Raw genomic sequence first — 19,387 nt, 5'->3', positions numbered from 1 at the left:
GTATTATTATTATTATTAATGCTCTTCTTCATTCTTGATTTACATATTTTTCTAATACTCAAGTTTTAAACATGTTTTTGAACAAGGAAAGTGAACTACACCTTTTAAGTCACTGTCACAACTATTCCACAAGTTAACTCCTCTAACAGAAACACATGTCTGCTTTATGTTTGATCTTATCTTGTTTTTTTTGTTTTTTTAAATCTGTTCTCCTTAAGTCATTATTGACTCTCTCTGACTTCAAACAGCTTCTGAGTACTGCGGCAAAGCAAATTATTTTGTGCTTTATACATTATCTGTGCCATTTTATATTCAACTAAATCATAAAATTTCACTGTATTCAAATTAATAAACAAAATGTTAGTTAGTTCTATATAGTTTGATTGATTTATAATTGTTACAGCTCTTTTTTGTAACTTGAAAATAGGGAGAGTATTCATTTTATATGCATTACCCCATATCTATTGACAAAAAGTCATATATGGAAGCAACAGAGAACAATAAAACGTGTATAATGACTTCTTGTTTAGGACATGCTTTGTTTTGTAGAGAATAGCAATGGTTTTTGACATTTTTGTTTTCACGTGCTTTATATGAGATTTCCAACTAAGCTTATCATCAATTATCACTCCAAGAAATTTATTTTTGTACACTCTTTCAATTTCAGTTCCATTAACCCTGATTTTAGATACATTTTTCATTTGTCTACTTCATTTGTCTAATACATTTTGTTTTGTTTATATTTAACGATAACTTATTTATATCAGACAAGTTTTTTAATATATTTAACTCCCTTTCCACTGTAGTCAGAAGCTGTTCTAGGTTTTTACCTGAGCAATACAGAGTGATATCATCAGCAAACAAAACACATTTTAAGAGTTTGGAAACATTACATATATCATTTATATATAATATGAATAATTTAGGGCCCAGCACAGAGCCCTGAGGAACCCCACAAGTTACCTTCATCTGAATAGAGTTTACATTATTGATTTTGACATATTGATATTTATCATGCAAGTAACTTTTCATCCACTTGTATGCTATCCCTCTTGTACCATATCTCTTTCATTAATATACTATGATCAATTGTATCAAATGCCTTTTTTAACTCTATAAAGACACCAACAGTATACTCCTTATTATCTATTGCAGTAGATATCCCTTCTACAAGTTCCATTACTGCCATCGAAGTGGACCTTTTTGCTCTAAAGCCGTATTGGATATCACTTAGGAGATTATGTTTCTCAATATTTTTATCAAGTCTATTAACAAAAAGTTTTTCTGATGATTTTTGTGGGAGTAGTGATATTGGTCTGTAATTGGTAAATTGACATCTCTCTTTTTTTATTGATGGGAATAACTTTTGCTATTTTCATTTTTGAGGGAAGCATACCAGTTTGATAGGACAGATTACAAATTTATGTGAAAGGTTGCACTATATAATCTATAATACTTTTAACTAATATCATGTCAATACCAAAACAATCAGTGGAATTTTTAAGTGTTTTCACAATGTTAGGTATTTCTCTACAAGTTACAGCATCTCTTCCCTTTGGAGCATTATTTTTTTCTGTGCATTATTTACAATATTTTTGTTTGTTTAAATGTCTTCTATGCTCCTGTCAATAAATAAGCAAAATATTTGCATAAAGATAGACAGACAATACCAAAGAGCCTGCAATACCTGCAACAGATACATTTAGAGAACTATATGAAGTGTAATTATCATCTGGACAACCCCATCAGTAAGTTTAAAATTCACTGAAGTGACATGTAATATAATAATAATTTAAAGAAAACTTATTTGACCTGAAATTATGTGATTTTATGCTGAAAGTATAATCAGTTCAGGGCTTCATAATATTACTTTGTGACGTCATAATTATTAGATCTATCTATCTATTGCTATTTATATGATTTATTATAATTATATATAATTAATTTAAAAACATGATGGTTTTAAATTACAGATTTACATTGAACCATTGTATTTTTATACTGTTTTGCATTTGTTTAGCCCAGCAGTTATTATGTGTTATTAGCACCTCAATTAGCCAATAATTAGCCAATAATTGCAGCACCTCTTCTTCTTGACAGGGTGACATGGGATTGGAGGGACCCCGTGGAGGAGTCGGACCTCCTGGTGAGACTGTAAGGAACACAGCTACCTCTCAGCCTCTCTATGTGGGAAAATTTAACATCTAAGCAAAAATGTGTCCTTCAATAAGCTGAATAAGAACAAGCTTTTAGTGAAACATTTGCTTCAGCTGAACTAAATATGACTAATTCTGATAAAAGTGAAAGTAGGGAAGTCGTGACTCCACGATGAGTCACACTATTTTTAAATTGGCAGATGTTATTTAGTCTACACTGAATCAATGGGTTTCCGTGTTGAAAAAAAAAAAAACAGTGCAAAAGTTACTGCGGCACAGAAAAGTTTTAATAATTGGATTTCAACTGTTGTAGATGCTACGTAAGCATAGCAAGCAAATTATGCAGGCACATTTTTAAAAGAAGATTAAATTAGTTACATTTAAGATATTTCTTTCTGACAAAACATGCACTGACACATTCAGGAAATGAAAGGCAGGAAATGAAACTGAAACCACCTCCCACTGCAGACTGAGACAACAGAGGTTGTGTCATTATCCTGGAAATCACCCAGAGTATCAACAAACAGATGGCACATTTAAATAGCAGATTGGGCATTTGGGGATTTTTCTGGCAGTTCCTGATAAACTTTGTGACCCCTAACTGCAGACACACACACGCACACACACGCACACACACTCATTCAATCCACACATGCTAAGAAAACAAACCATAGATGTTCAAAGTTATCTGTAATAATGAAAAATGGCACAGGAAAAGAATATTGAACACACTGACTGACATGTATGTAATACTTCTTAAAAAAGCCAAGATGTCTCCTGTGTGGAGAAACTATTCATAAGCATTACTCAGGTGTGATTTTGGCCCTTTCTTTTACATAGTTTTCAAATCTTGAATGTTCTGTGAGTTCCTTCTATGAACTCTGAGCTTTAGTTCTTTACATAGATTTTCCATTGGGTTCAGGACCGGTCTGAGCCATTCTAGCAGCTTTATTTTCTCTCTCTGACACCAACTGAGTTTCCTTGCATGTGTGTTTGGGATCATTGTCTTGCTGAAACGTTCCACCCTTGTTTCATCCTGGTATATGGCAGCAGATTTGAAACCATGAAATTCCCACCTCCAAACTTCAATGTTGCTCTGGTGTTTTTAGGGTGATATGCAGTGCCTTTTGACTTCCAAACATTATGTGTATTATGAGATCCAAAGAGTCACTCCGTACTGGCTGAAGAATTGTAAAATATTATTACTACCATAGTTAAATAATATAGTTCCCTCTATATCATCATCAGCTTTCCTTGCTCATGTATGAAAGGAGTTATTAGCACTTTATCACAGCCCATCTCACATGATGGCCAAGATGATTAGCTCATCTGTTATGATGCTTGTCGCTACCTGATCAGTACCACGCACGCGAGAATCTTTCGTCAATTCCTTCTTTGCCAACATTGCGACAGTTAATATATTTGAATGACACAGTTAGCGCCCAGTTAGCTCCTAGCATTTCTCGACAGGTCTGCGTCCTTTTCGACTGCCCGGGACATTTAAACAATGGATACCTCCGTATACAAGCGTATTGTGTATAAAAATAAAAACTTGTAATATGTCACGTGAAGATTCATCAGCCAAATTAAGTGTTTACTGACAATTGACAGTGATAGCGGACATCATCGTCACAATTCCAATCAATCCTCTCCACACAGACAAGCATAAACATACTTGACTATTACTAAATCAAATTTAACACGCATACACAACGAAACAGAAGAAGAAGAGAACATCTGCACATACGCTGCACATATTTTTAACGAATGGATGAAACAACATTTTCCAGTTAATGTTTCAGTGCCATAATTCACCATAAATCACCACATTTTACTTTTGGCTAGACCCAGGATTGGGGAGATTAATATTATAGACATGGATGTAACCCTAGAACTTGTTGAGCTGATGGAGGCACACAATTAAGTTTTTTGGTTATTTCAGGGTCATCGTGGTGATGCTGGGCCTGCTGGAAGAAGAGGGACTAAAGGTATTGAGGTAAAAGAAAAAAAAAACAGTGATAACTATGTCCTCATGATAATTACACGACCGGAGTACAACAACACAGCCGTGTTTTATGTTCAGTAACATTTTGATGAGGGAAATGCTGAAATTATTTTATTAATATTTTATTAGTATTAGTATTTATAAACTCAAATATTAGTGGTTCTTTTCAATTTTTATCTTTATTTATTTATTTGGCCAAGTCAATAGGCCCATAAAGACATGGAAATAAACTGATTTTTATTGTTTTGTTTTTTTCTTAATAAATTATTGAATAAAATACTGGTTTAAGAAGTAATAACAGTAACAATCAGTACTTGTTACTAAAGTGTATACAGTATGTATATGAATTTTTTATTTTAAGTTTCTGTATTTTATGAATTTATTTACACTGAATAATATAATAAAGTTATTAACCATGTGTTTTGAATGCTCTGTCTGGTGGTTTATTAGTTTTTGGCACTTTGGTTGGATGTGTTTCTTCTTTTTAGGGCGCTCCTGGTGACAAAGGCAAACAAGGTCCTCAGGGAAGAGATGGACCAAAGGTATACAAGTATCACGTACTTAAATTCTTCAAAAAAGAAAATGTTTGGTAATTTCCCCTGGCACACAACTGAAGGTGGTTTAAAATGTCTATGATGAAAAACTGACGCAGTTTCTTTGCCTAAAAATAAATAATATTCTTTTTATTCTTCTGCATTATGTCTAGTTGTTTATTGCACAGTTTTTTGCTAACCAGCAGTGCCGGTTAAAGTCACAGCTGTCTTGGTGTCGATCTAAACATGTTTGTACTTCGTCAACAGGGTCAAACAGGAGCACCTGGGTTTCCAGGTGATGTTGGCGAGAGGGGCTACACTGTAAGACACATCATTACTGGTCATGGAAACTACCTAAACATCTTAACATTTACTCTATGTGTCATCATTTGATTTGAATTTTAATTCCATTTGACTTCCATAACCTTTCCTTTCTTGGCAATTTTTTTAAATCAAAAAATCGATTCAAAAAATTGTATCAAAGGCTTTTAAGACATCTGATGATGCAGCTTCTCTGGTGTATCAATATATATCTGGGACTGTATTCAATTATGCATTAGTTATGTTATTCAATAGACAAAATATCTTCAAATATCTTGGCATGCTTGTTTTTATCAGCATAAAAGTGTATTAATAACTTCTCTGTCTCAAATTTACTCAATCAGAGAAGCACAGTAGTTAGTTTTACCTCTATTAGCAAATGATCAGGAGGAAATAGCTGTGAACATATGAATTTGATTAAATCTACACGAAAGGCAGAACGTACAACTTTTTTTTCCTATGTCCTCCAAACACGCATTTCGTGTCCCATTACACAGAACAGAGTCACAGATATAATTCCATAAACCTTTCCTGGGTTGAGGAGATTCACGTTTCTCTTTTCTTCGGGTTTCCATTACAACAAATACTGACGCATACTATAGCGGTACACATGTGACTCTGTCAAGGGTTGCCTTGTGGTTTAATCTTCCTTTATTTAATTGTGTTCCGTCTACGTAGCAACAGATGATATCACTCAGACTCCTCCTTTTAAAGTGACACAAGCTCCTAAGCTTCAGGCTCTAATACAAAGCGGCTTATTTAGTGTCTTCATTTCTAAAATTTTCCGAATTCACTGTTTTATATAATTTTCTTCTTCACATCATATTTGAACTCATTTCTCTTTTTTCTCCTTTGATTTAAAAAATCTGAGAACAATATTTCTTGTTTATCCTCCTCAGGGGTATCCTGGACAGCAAGGGCCAATCGGAAAGAGCGGTCCAAAGGTACACAAATAAACTGAGGCACTTTTATTCTGCTCAAATCTTTTTTTCATACCCGAGTGTCTGTATTTAAGTGCACCCAGTCACCCTTTCAGTTTCCAGATTATGACCTTCATGATCAGCCAGGGGAGAAACTTTTGCATTTTATGAGTCTGAGAGTCACTCTGGCTCCTGGGCACATTTCACAGGAATCTCACATAAATATTATTTCTGCCCAGAGGGTACATTTTTTTTTCCAGTTTGGATATTTCATTTCTGCCCTTTGGCGGGACCCACATCACAAACTAATGAATCAGCCATAAAAATAGCAAAACTGTCTAAAGCCAAGGCACACTGTTAAGAGCTGGTAAAACTCCCTACAAAAAAGCTAAAATAAAGAGAATGATGTTTTCTTGTGAATTACCACATGTTAGACCAGTAAATACGGGCAATTAAAGAATTAAGTATTAATGTAACACACAAACATATGCAGTGTTAGTTGACACACTTTATTAAGCTGAATAAATGACAAAAACACTGTTGTATAACACTATACATCCCTGGCTCTCAAACTTTTTCTAACCTACTTCAGCCTAGAAGCCAAAATAAGTTATAGCAACACACAATAAAAAAATCAAAAAGAATAAAAAAGGTTGAAGTTGAATTTTACTTAAATGTGCCAGCACAAGCTCATGTATGTTGAGGATGCACAGTTTCCAGTAACAAAATTCCAAATATTTAATGTGTGTCAGCTATTAACTAAGTGGATCATGTGACAAGTTATTAAGCAACACCAAGTCAAAAAAAATGTGCTATATAAAGCAATTATACTAATTAAATAAAGAACACACACACGAGATGAAAGGATGAAGATATCTAAAAATCTGTTTAACGAGTATAAATCAGGAGTGTGGTTAGCTTAGCTTAGCATACAGACTGGAAATGGAGGGAAATAACTTGTGTGGTTTAGACTAAAGATAACAAAACCACCTACTGGCCCTTACTAAATAAGAAACTCTTTGGCAACTCTTATTTCTCACAATATTTTTTTTATTGCAACAAACTAAACTTATGACAGACGATCATGTTTGTCAATCAGTCACAAGCAGAAAAAGATCATTTCTTCCTGTGCTTCATATGACCTTCTGTGCAATCTGACTCTAAATGTGACACTGAAAAATGGGAAATATATTTGATCTGATATTACAGATGATAAGCAGATTCAATAAATCAATGTAGATTCTCATTGGTGGCAGGCAAAAGCCCCATAAGCTGTTTTTCTCTCAGTAGGAAAGAAGGTAATTTTCTTGTGAGTCATCTCTACCTCTTATAACTCTAGGTCTCCCTGAAACTTTAAGTTCAGAGAGGAAAAAAATACCATATATTACACTTATTGCTATAGGGTTTAAAATATATATATATGTTTAACTTTTCTGACTGTCTATACTTAAGTGAGCTAAAGAAGCCAAAAAGAAAGTAAAAAAAAAAGAAAAATGTCAGTGATGTAATCAAAGTCAAGTAGAAACTGGAAGCACTGGATTAAATCACAGTATTAGCTGTCTTGGCAGGATAATCGAAAACTTAAACACAGAGTAGTTTCTGAACTTTCCCAAAGAGTTCTCTGTTACTTTGATCTCAGCCATCTGACTTTTTGTTGAATATTTTTACACTTACAGAGATGTTTACTGAAAAGTTTCTGTACAAAATCCTCACTGAAATACTGAGTCAAACTGAGAAATGCATGAACACTGGTGTCAAATAAGAGTGCCAGTATAACAAAACTGAGGCTAAGGTTCTTTGAAGAGCTTTAGTTGAAGGGTAGTAAGTAAAAGTGAAAGTTAGTACAGGAGTTATCTTAACTTGAATTGGTTCCCAGAAAATCTATTTAACCTGTTTAACCAGTTCACAACCATTTAACAGTGTGCTGCTGCCAGAGTTATTTATAATGTGTAATGTAATGAACAACCCAAGTTTTTGTTTAACTAGTTTCACACACAGCAGCACGTCAGTGTGATTCACTGACAGGAACAAACAACTCAAAACTTCATTTTCCGTTTTCTCTTAGGCTTTCCTGAAGCTGAAGCGCTTCCGATCATTATATGATTATCAGTGGATTCCTTGAGTCATTAAAAAGCAGATTAGCTAGTTACATTTTCTGGAGCCCGTTATTCCTACCACTCCTTTTTATTTTACTTTTTTAAATTAGAAACGTATGTGTTGTGCCTGTAAAGGCACAATAAGATTTTGCTGAGTTATTTTACCTAATTTCTTTCTAATTGCATCTTGATCCTTGAATCCTATTCCTATCCTAAGATAAAGTGTAGAAGTAGATCAAAGATGTATCTTTTACTCTTTGGGAACATTTTTGTAGCATTTTGGCTCACACATAGTTTCCTTGAAGTCTGTGTATGAACAGAAAGGGAATAAAACTGTGTTAAGACTGTTCAGATTCAATCACGTTTGTTGCTCACAAAGTTTTAAAAGCACATTATGTGATATTATTGCTGTTCATACACTTGGTGCTTTCAGTGATTTTTTTGTTGTGTGATATGTGCAACTTCACCAGTAGTATTTCTTTGTTTTTCTTCTTCTCTTGTTCTTATGTATAGTATAGTAGAAAAAGTGCTATATAAGAACCAGTCCATTTCACATTTACCATCCTTTCAATATGACTTTTGAGTTTTGTAGTTTTAGCAGTCATTAAAAATTTTCATTTTGGATGACGTTTTGGTCTTCGGTCTCTTTCAGGGGACTAAAGGTTACAGTGGCTTGCCAGGACGAGGTGGTGACCCTGGAGAAGATGTGAGTAGATTAGAAGTAAAAGAAAAACTGTGTAGACATAGAAACAGATGCAACCATTGACTCCTACCTTTTGTTTCCACAGGGTCCTATAGGAGTCCCAGGGTTTATGGGAGAACCGGGGCCATTTGGTGCCAAGGTAACCACAGGCAGAACAAGGCTTTGTTGTAAATATCCAGTTCATGTTTCTAAGAAATTGCATGAACCTCAGTAGTCATTTCATTGGAGAACACAGAGCTACGACTTCAGAACATGTAATTCCTACATGAACAAAAACATTGCGCTCTAACTGCTCAAGTACCAAATAAGCAGAAATAATTTGGTTCAAATTGCTGATTTCCTACGATTTCTGCAAACTTCTCATTTTGTCTGTGCCTCACTGTTGGGATTAGACATAATAGTTATAAGTAAGTCTTTACTTCTAGGTATTTTCTGAGTCAGCGTCTCTTTGTTTTATACTAATTGCATAAATAGCAGAATTTTTTGTGAGTCATAAAAAGAGTCTGGACTATTCAGTGTTGTCTAACTTACAAAACATGTTGCAGGGACTCATGACATGACTCATTTTCCTGATGAAGTACTACGCAATTTCGTAAAAAAACTAAACACATGTCAACAGATTTTAGAACTACCTTTAGAATTACCTTTATTTAGAAATAACCAGAATTAATGGTTTTCTGTATGACTAGAAGTCTCTCATATCATTGTGTTTATGTACAGCATTCTTAAGGTCCACATCATTTCAGTCAGTTTCAAGTCCGGACTTTGACTGGATCATTGCAGCACCTCAATTCTTTTCTTTTTCGTTCATTGTGTTGTAAAGTTACTGCTGTGCTAGGTAGCATTGTCCTGTTTCATGATTGACATTTGACCAAGCTTTAGCTGCCAGACAGATGGTCTCACATGGTTGGGATTGAGGGTCGCGAATGCCAATAGGCTCAATCCAGTCTTTAAGTGATAACATGATCCGGGCCCAAACTACCCTGCGTTTATTAAGGCTGTTGTGTTTTTAACATGTTTTAATGCTTTGTATCTTATCCTATCTTATCCTATTCTTATCAACAAGCCCTAAAAACTGTCAGTGATCACTGTTGGCCTCTCTCGGTTTTTATTACCGCTATTTATTTTAAAGCTCAGTTTTTAAAACCTTACGTTGTAACTACAGCCCAGCTCATGCAGCAATAAATTAATGACTAACCTCGTATTGTGGATGGATTATCTCAGTTTTTCTCCTGACTGAAGTTTGGTCCATTTACATCATCCTGCCATGCAATTGCATTTGTCCCTAACAATCAGGATCCCTCACGTTAACTTTTATCGAGTGGAAAAAAAGTTAGCGTTCATCCTCCAGCTTCACTGTGTTTATATTATGCTAACATAGCTGTGTCGCTAGTGTCGTAGCACATCATTATATACCAGCTAGCCCAACTTCAGCAACCCTACAAATGTCACTGCTGTTTAGTTTTCTGTCTTCATTTATGTTGGACGTGATAGCAGAGGTGTACGTCTTAATTTTTTTTTCAGAAATCTCTAAGTCAGAACATGGTATATTATATTTAGACGGAAACTAGCAAGCTAACGTTCCGCTAACGTCTAACTCCGTTGAATTTAATAAATTCTGTTTTCATGGATGCCTGCATGTTAAACTTAATTGTTACACCTGGTAAAGCCGCCACATGGATCATATTATTACAGATGAAAGAATTTAGACATTTTTTCAACTCTCAGTGATGCCGCAGTGATCGTTTGACTTTAGGGACCTGCGGCAGAGTTTGGGCACAGACACAGCTAATGACGTCAGACTTAAAGATTGGATAAACTGATCCACAAGGCAAGTACCGTTGTGGGGATGGACTCTCTTGAGGTGGTTTTAGAGAGGTGGCTGTTGTCCAAGACAAGGACAATGCTGGACAATACCGCCCATACACTCCATAACATCTTGGCCAGTAACAAGAGAGACACGTAGATTACCCCAATGCACCACTGAACGACAGAGGAAATCATTCCTGCCTGTGCATCTCTGTACAACTCATCCATGTAAAGTCCAAGTACACACTGCAATAGTTGTACATCCTCTACAAAAAACAAAACAAAGTACAGTGTGATAAGATGGGCACCTAAATGTTAACCATATATGTTTAATTTGTGTAACATACTGGAATATTTATAATTAGGGTTATTTATATCTATTAGAGCCATTTTGTTGTATTTTATAACTTTTATATATGGTATTATTTATTTAGTTTAGTTACTGTTCTTATAAAATAACGTATTCTGATTCTGACTCTAGAATACTTTGGCATACACAGGAAATCATGTTCAACTCAATAATTTTGAAGTGCCCAGGCTCGAAAACAAGCTCAAATCATCACCCTTCTTTTTTTTCTAATTGGACTGTTGTAAACTTTGACAGTTTGCTGAGGACTTTAGGATCTCAGATGTAGCTCTTGGGTTTTTTGCAGTTTCTTTGAGCACTGCATGGTATTGTGTTAATGCACACCTAAATGCTCCAGAAAAATGTATGCTTCTTATAAATGTTCACACTTGCTGATGATCAGCTAATCAAGTGGATTTGATTTGGATTTCCGTAGTTAATTCCTATGGAAGCAGTAAATGTGTACCTTTTTTCAAAGGACTGTAAAATTTCAGCGAAAACCTTCTTTTTCTCGACTGTAGTTGTGCAATACTGTGGCCTTAACAGCAACACACAGCTGTAGCATATACCCTGGACCACCAATATTTCTTTCACCATATGACTCCTTTTGTAAAAGTCATTGGAAAAATAGATCCTAAAGCCACCTACTGTACCAGAAATTAGCCCCAAAGGTGGTTTCTATACACTGAATGGTGCTTAAATGTCAGGACAGGTTGTTGTTAACATGATACTGAAATGTGAACTGTGGAAGTTACAGTCATGAAACTTTATAGGTTATTGTCATCAAGACACAAACTGGGCTCTAGTGTCTATTTTGCGTTTTCTTCCTTTAACCTGTTATTACCTGCTCTTCCTTGGCAGGGGAGTAAAGGCGATGGTGGCATCAGAGGACCTCGAGGCAGAGTGGGTGCTGGGGTGAGTGGCATCAGAGTTATAATACAATGTGGGAAAGACAAATTGTAAAATTCAGATACCCATAACCACTTAAATGTCTTCAAACACCAATCACGAAAAACATACATTTTCAATTGATCACACTTAGGAAAGCCCAGTCAATTAACTCAAAAACTCCACTTTCAGTTTTTCCTTTTTCTCCCACAGTCCATTTCCGTGTTTGGTTCTTTTCCTTATTTACAAACATACAACAGTTCTTGTGACAATTCCCACAATAAATCACGTCCATTCCAGTTCCTCCAGTTTAAGGGAACAAAAGAAGATTTTCCCATGAGCAAAAGAGTTACTTTTGCACGTGTGTTTTTACTTACAGGTCAGTCCAGTCTTTCTAGTCCAGTGATCTCAGGTCCCTGCCTGTCACAAGTGGTTCTCAGACTTTTTCTGGAATGCCCCGCTGCAAGAGCTGAAATACAGTTTATTCCCAATGCCCCACAATTTTTTTTATCAATCATTAAATATAAGAAAGGATCCAAAATGCACGCTATATGGACAAAAAAGACCACCTCTGAATTCAGATATTTTTAGTCCCATTTCGACAAGGTGTACAAAATTTAGCACCAAGCCATGCAGTCTGCGGTACTGTAATGGTTAAAAAAAAAAAAGCCATTTTGCGAAAATCTTACCATCTTGATATTCAGTGATAAATTTTAAGTGTTGTTATTGCTTAAGAATGGCAACAATTCAGACATGGAGTGGAAGATCACTGTTCAAATTACAGAGCAGGGTTTCTGAATACTGAGGCGCATAGTGCGATAAATTAAAGTAAGAGTTCCAAACCCCCTCTGGCTTAAACAGTAGCACAAAAACTGAGCTTCATGGTACGGACTTCGATGGCCAAGCAGTTCCTGTACATCTATTATGCAGCTGCCCCAGTACTTTTGTCCATGTAATGTTAGTGAAATACAAAAGATAAGAATAATAAGAACATTGGCAACATTTTCCTAAGAACAACTTCTTTTTTTTAGAATGTCATGTTGCCAGTGCCAAAGTTCTCATTTTGGAAGGTGGGTGACCATCACTTAACAGAGATGATGGCTTACGACACCAGCTGTCATCCACCTACAGTCCAGTCTCGAGATCCCTCCCCAGGTGTTTCAACCTCAACTCGCACCTTGTCTGGCTGACCTCAAGAGCTCAAACTATGATGGAGTAGGGCAACATCTTACAAAGATTTCACACTTTCACACAACTCAGTGACCAAATTACCCAATGCTTTTTTCACTCCTTGACTCATGTGACATCTCAGATGATTATTAATGTGTCAACAACCCTGAAGACCACTTCCAGTTCCCACTGGAGGTTAATACTGCATACTGTGTTAATTCTAACCCGCTCCTGAATAACTTGGAAGTCGGGTTAGAATTGTGGAACAAAGTTCCCAATTGAAAAGATGGAGCATACCAACATGGCAGCACTGAATGTAAACAATAGTAAAACTGCAAACTTTTATTCTGTACTCCAACTCTTGTGTATTTTTCACTCATTAAATAAGTCCTATGCAGAGCAGTGATCAGGCTCTATCCACAAATGTGTTTTTTTAAGCATAAAGAATAAATATTATGCTTTATTTCTAGTGATACCTGAATGGCTCTAGCTTGCTAACAGTCAAAACAAATTCTGTTTTTCTTGATGGATTGGATTTATATAGCACTTTTCAAGGCACCCAAAGCGCTTTACAATGCCACTATTCATTCACTCTCACATTCGCACACTGGTGGAGGCAAGCTACAGTTGTAGCCACAGCTGCCCTGGGGCAGACTGACAGAAGCGAGGCTACCATATCGCGCCATCGATGGCCAACACCAGTAGGCGGTAGGGTAAAGTGTCTTGCCCAAGGACACAACGATCAGGACAGAGAGCCCGGGGATCGAACCGGCGACCTTCCAGTTACAGATGCGCTTCCCAACCCCCTGAGCCATGGAACGCGCTAACTCTGGAGTGATGTCACCCCCGACTTCCAAGATATCTGGAATCTGGACTGCAGCATAAATCCCTGGGACTCTCTGCCAGTTGTTTCAGAACTCTAAAACAGCCTCTTGGATGAGAGAAGAAACATCTTCACAAACCTAAAAAAGTCCAGTTGGTTTCTTTTTAGGCACTCAAGACTACCATGTCCTGGATGACTAAGAACCTACACTGACAATCAGTAAACTAAATACATATAACTTTTCATCAAAAACAAACCACAAATCTGCATAGCCAGTTTGCAAAAGTAGTTTTCCCAATAACATAAACAAATTACTGAGAAAGTACCCTAGTTATGACCACCTGGGTTATCTGGTCTGAGAAGCCAAAAAGCCAAAGTTACACATGGGTTTAAATTGAGTAATAGGGACAGACCCTTTGGTTATCGCGACCTCTGCTGCTTCGTTGTTATTCATTGTCTTATCACTCTTTGGCCAGTCCCATGTAAATGTCAACCTAATGTTGTGTGAAATTTATGGTCTCTGTAGGCTTAGGGGAACTTTGGCAGTTGCATTTAGCCTTTATATGCCAGTGTTTTTTTTTTCTTTTTAATTTTCTGGGAGATACCAAAGGGAAGTGAAACATATTGCTAGACATAAACAAGTTCATATCTGTTTTTATCCATGAAGATAATATGAATAATAGGGCTGCATTTTATTTAAGAAATAGAAATTGAAAGCAGAAAACATCAAACAGTTACAGATAAATGCGGTGAGATTATTTATAATCCTGGGAAATATCAAACCTAACAAATTAGTTACAAAAATATATTGAAACTGAGTACATTCAAGCTATTTACTGGATGCACAGAATAGATACTTAGCAGTGGACTGATTTTTTTTTAAAATTCTTTCTCAGTTCAGCTGATCTAAGTTATGGAAACTGTCCATAGATCAGCGAATTGCAAGTCAGGGAAAATCCAGAAGTGGAAGTGAAGATAGCGGTTTTCATTAAAACATAACACCGTACAACTTTTAGCAGCTGTTCTACTGAATAAGTAAAGAATTTTCCCAAAGCTCAAATCAGCAGATTATTTTGGCGTGAATACAGTCAATGAAACCCATGTGACCTTAACAGTGAAACTATGAAAAGAGGATATCTCTAATAGTAAAAAAAACAAATAACAAACACACTGTTAGTTTGGGTTACAGCTAATAGATCTAACAGGCAAACTTAATGTATTTTTATGTGTCTCTAATATACTTTAATCCAGAGTTACATATCTGGAACATCTGGAGAAGAGGTTAACAGAGAGATGAGAAGCTCAGTAAACTGGTGACTGACCATACAGTGCTTTTACATTTTTTCATTACAGTGGATTCTATCAGTTAAATCCTGAGTAATTATTTCAAAGTTGGTGTTCAGAGAACTTTTCAAAACCAAACATTGCTTGAAGCGCAGCATAACTGATATACATTTTGGCATATAGAAATGTAAGTGGTTGATGGATTTCCTTCAAATACAGAGAAAACAACAAGTAACCCCAGTATAGACCCTTGTGGCACTCCACAAGATATTTATTCAGAGAAATGCCAATTTTTTCCCCCCATCACTTGTTTTTGTCTTGACATGAATGTGATTTCTAAATGACTGAGTCAGTTTCGGTAACACTGTTGATTATTCTGATGAAAGACTTTTGACTGATTACTGTAATGTAAATAATATCGTAAAGTGACCAATCTTTTGATTTTCATATCTCATCATCGTCTACTCAAAGTTACCGTATAGGCAATAGCTTAAGATTTCTTTAGCTGTTTTTAATTTAATTGTAAAAACATGAGAAATGATAGATAAAATATTTACACAGTGCAAGCCTATTTTTCAGTTGCTTTTTTTTTTAATTTGTTCAACAGGGAGCCCAGGGAGAACAAGGAGATGCTGGAATACCAGGAAAACCAGGAGCAAAGGGCCTCCAAGGCCCAAAAGTGTGTGCACGCAATACTCTGTGTTCAACATCCTCAAGGATTTCTCTCTTCTATCTTTCAGTCTTTTAAGAAATATCAAACATTGTATTGTTTTTGCTGCACCAAAAACCTCCTTACACTTGATTTTGTCAGCAAATTCCTACAGTTGCCAGTAGTTTGTTTTGAAGACACCAACCTGTCTGCAAACACTTGCCAACTACTCAAAAGAGCAGTAGTGAAACTTGAAAAAAGTGCCACCAAAAGTCGGCAAATAGTGAGTTTTTGCAGACAGTTCTGTGTCTTCCATGCAGTCTGCTAGTGACCAAAACAATGGGTGGTTGCCAGGCGGTTTTGCAGTCAGGATTACTGTATTAGCAACTTGTAATAAACTAATAAAAGCAGTTACAGTTTAAATATTAACTTAAGTATTGTGCTAATCATTCTATTTGTGCTAGTTTAGTGTTTAGTGATTTTTCCAAACGTCTTCCACACATTTTGATAATTTTCAGAACTGACCAACAGACCTTTAATATCTAGATATACTATTTAGTTGTGTGTTTGATTGATTTTATTTTTAACAGGGGCCCAAAGGTGAGACGGGACCTGATGGGGAGAAGGTGAGTTCTTTAACTACACAGTCAAACTGCATTACAATAGTAAAATAAAATAAAGGTATAGCGACTGTAACTTGTGACTTTTTGTATGCCTAAAAGACCAGACACACTTTCACTTGTAAACAAAACATAACACATTAGCTACCAGAGAGTGCTGACTCAAAATTCAAATTCAATTCAGGCTTTGAAGTCCTTCATAAACTGATGAAAAACTCTGAGTCAGTGAAGAAAGACAAACAATCTTTTGTCAGTTGCATGGTCTGAATAAGTAGTTAGTTAAATACTTTTCTATTGAGAATCATTTTCATGTGTCTTTGTGTGGGCGGAGTTGCGGTTTGAATAGCTAAGTTGGGGAGTTCCCTTGTCTGTGTTGTCAGTGTTTGTGTGTGTGGGCTTAAGGCTTACTTTTATGTTGGAATAGAATAAATGGAGGAAAAAACTACCATAGCAGTAAAACCACATGTCTTAATATTGTTGAGATCTAATTCAAAATGAAAGTTGGAAGTTTGTCGCTCCACTCGTAAATTTGGCTGAAAGTGAAAAACACTTTTCCTTTTCAACACATCTGCAAACTACTCAGTCCCCCACCAGATTAACACCCTCTTCCTATGGCTGGCCTATTCTCTTAAAGATTGGGTGAGAATTTCAGTCGTCTGGGAGGGGCTCAGAGTAGAGCTGCTGCTCCTCCAGATTAAAAGGAGCCAGTTGAGGTGGTTCGGGCATCTGACTAGGATGCCCCCTAGGCGTCTCCTGGGTGAGGTCTTCTTGGGCATGTCCCACCAGGAGGATGCCCCGAAGCAGACCAAGGACACGCTGGAGAGATTACATCTCTCGGCTGGCATAGGAACGCCTTGGTATTCCCTCAGATAAGCTAGAGGAGGGGGCTGGGGAGAGGGAGGTCTGGGCTTCTCTGCTTAACTGCTGACATCTTGTGCTGGTTGTAGAAACATGATCAAAATTTCTTAGTTGGCACTTTTTATTTCTTTATTTAATATTTGGTATTAAGGTGGCAGTAGCATGAAGAAGGTCGGGGAAGGGGGGCACAGACGTATCAGCATGGGGCCTATCAGTCCATCTTAATCATTTTTAGCCTTCATGTTACCAGCATATTAAACATAAACAGAATACAGACTAAAGAGTAATTTACTGCAAGAAGCAAAAATAATAGCAAACTAATGCTATCATTTTTCTGTAAAGCAAATTTACCTACAGGTATAAATAAAGTAACCTTGAACCTTGATGTCCTGGATCTGCCCTGAGACCTCCTCCAGGACATACCTTCGGAGACATCCAGTAGGCTTCCTGCCCTAACCACTTCAGCTGGCTCCTTTTGATGTGAAGGAATACCAGCTGTACTTTGAGTTCCTCCCGAATGGCCAAGCTCAGAACCCTCACTCTGAGCATGAGCATAAACATGCTTCGGACAAAGTTGTGCTGCAGTCTTATTCTTTCAGTTACTACCCTGAGGTGGTGGCCCAGATGAGGGTGGAGATGTAGAATGAGCCATAAACTGAAAGCTTCACTTTCACCCCCAGCTCTCTCTTCACCACAACAGAACAGTGCAGTGTCTGTATTACAGCAGATGCCTCACCAATCAGTCTCCCAGTCTCTTGCTATTTCCTCCCCTCACTCATGAAGCAGATACATAAACTCTTTGGGCAGCAACTTATCCCTAACTAATTAGACAAATTTCACTCCACACTTTTCTTGTGGAGAACCATGGCCTCAGACTTGGAGATGATAATTCTCAATGTTTTATAGTCAGATGCAAACCACCCCAGTGCAAGCTGGAGGTTACCACCTGCAGAAAGCAGAGATGATATCCTGACACCACTGAACTGGGTCTCTAAAACATTTGTATTTTTAGAAAGCACTACTCAAAATAGAAAATAATGGTGTCACATTATTTAGGACAAATTGACTGAAAAGTCATAAAAAAAATGGGAACAACAGGAAAAAAGTTATTCTGCAGGAGTCTGCGAGGACCCCTGTCAGTAGGATGTGGGTAAAGACATTGTTTCTGAAAATGTCTCCTGACCTGATTAAACGCAGAAGGGAATTACCCACCGTTGAGTGGTGTTTTGTTATTCCTGCTTGTCCTGTTAGTTCTGTTATCGGTGACTCAAGAAATAAAGCACCTGCTGTTGTTTATATTTTCATAAATCCTCTGCCAATCATAACAACTTCCTCTTTCATCATATTTACTTTCCCCTGCAGGGTGCAGCAGGGAAGAAGGGCATGAAAGGCGAGAAAGGACAGAAGGTGATTTTACCTGTTTACAGTTAGATAAAGAAACATCTTCCTACAAACCGTACTCTCCATTTCATTTCCTCTTTCCACCCCCGCTGGGATTTACTCACTGAGTTTGTTCCTTTTTCGTTTTACCTTTCAGGGAAGCGTAGGAGACCGTGGAGACAGAGGACAGGTGCGTACTTGATTTACATTTCTTGTTTTTACTCTGACGTCATAGAAATACATGCACATGATGCAGTGTGAGTTTCTGAATCCATAAAAAACCCATTTCATGCCTTTCCTTATTATACTGATTCCAAGTTGTTATCAGTTTTAGTAGAATATCCTACATATATCTGGCAAAAATCAAAACACGTTACTCCATATGTAAAAGAAATATATAAATAATTTAAAACCATGAACATTAAACAGGGCTAATCGGTCTGGATAGCCGTCAGAGTTTTAAGGTCATCCTAAAGGTGCTGGATGTCATTGAACTCAGGTCAGGCCACACTAACATCAGAAAACCCACTTTTTAGGGAACAGGCTTTATACACAAGGGTATTGTCATGTTAAAGCTAAAAAAGGCAAAGTTATACAAGGACTGGTGTGGAGTACTGCACCAATAAGCTTAGAAGAAGATAAAGTTAATACTGAGTACAACCGAGTTAAGTTTGTTGGTTCAGTCATCCACAACAGCCCCAGTTAGTCACATGGCCCTTTGGGAAAACTGACAGTCCAGCCCTGCTCTAAGAATAGAATAATCTAGCCTCTAAATTTGTTCTAAACTATGAAACAACAACTTTCAGAATAAACATACAAACAGGCA

General features: G+C 36.8%; 1 protein-coding gene across 1 annotated transcript in view; it reads left to right on the top strand.

Moving 5' to 3' along the window:
- zgc:113232 (uncharacterized protein LOC541546 homolog) overlaps positions 1–19,387 on the top strand; it is a 30,278-nt gene that overhangs the window by 7,897 nt on the left and 2,994 nt on the right. Inside the window, exons 10-21 of the mRNA XM_063484907.1 lie at positions 2,101–2,154; positions 4,099–4,152; positions 4,650–4,703; positions 4,962–5,015; positions 5,915–5,959; positions 8,684–8,737; positions 8,820–8,873; positions 11,751–11,804; positions 15,662–15,733; positions 16,294–16,329; positions 18,544–18,588; positions 18,719–18,751. Of these exons, the coding sequence (XP_063340977.1) occupies positions 2,101–2,154; positions 4,099–4,152; positions 4,650–4,703; positions 4,962–5,015; positions 5,915–5,959; positions 8,684–8,737; positions 8,820–8,873; positions 11,751–11,804; positions 15,662–15,733; positions 16,294–16,329; positions 18,544–18,588; positions 18,719–18,751 (609 nt within the window). The remainder of the gene's footprint in view (positions 1–2,100; positions 2,155–4,098; positions 4,153–4,649; positions 4,704–4,961; positions 5,016–5,914; positions 5,960–8,683; positions 8,738–8,819; positions 8,874–11,750; positions 11,805–15,661; positions 15,734–16,293; positions 16,330–18,543; positions 18,589–18,718; positions 18,752–19,387) is intronic.

This window comes from Pelmatolapia mariae, linkage group LG10_11 (genome assembly GCF_036321145.2).
Source record: "Pelmatolapia mariae isolate MD_Pm_ZW linkage group LG10_11, Pm_UMD_F_2, whole genome shotgun sequence".
NCBI classification, from domain to species: domain Eukaryota; kingdom Metazoa; phylum Chordata; class Actinopteri; order Cichliformes; family Cichlidae; genus Pelmatolapia; species Pelmatolapia mariae.
Note: the sequence above shows the minus strand (reverse complement) of the source record. Positions and strands in the feature narration are given on the sequence as shown.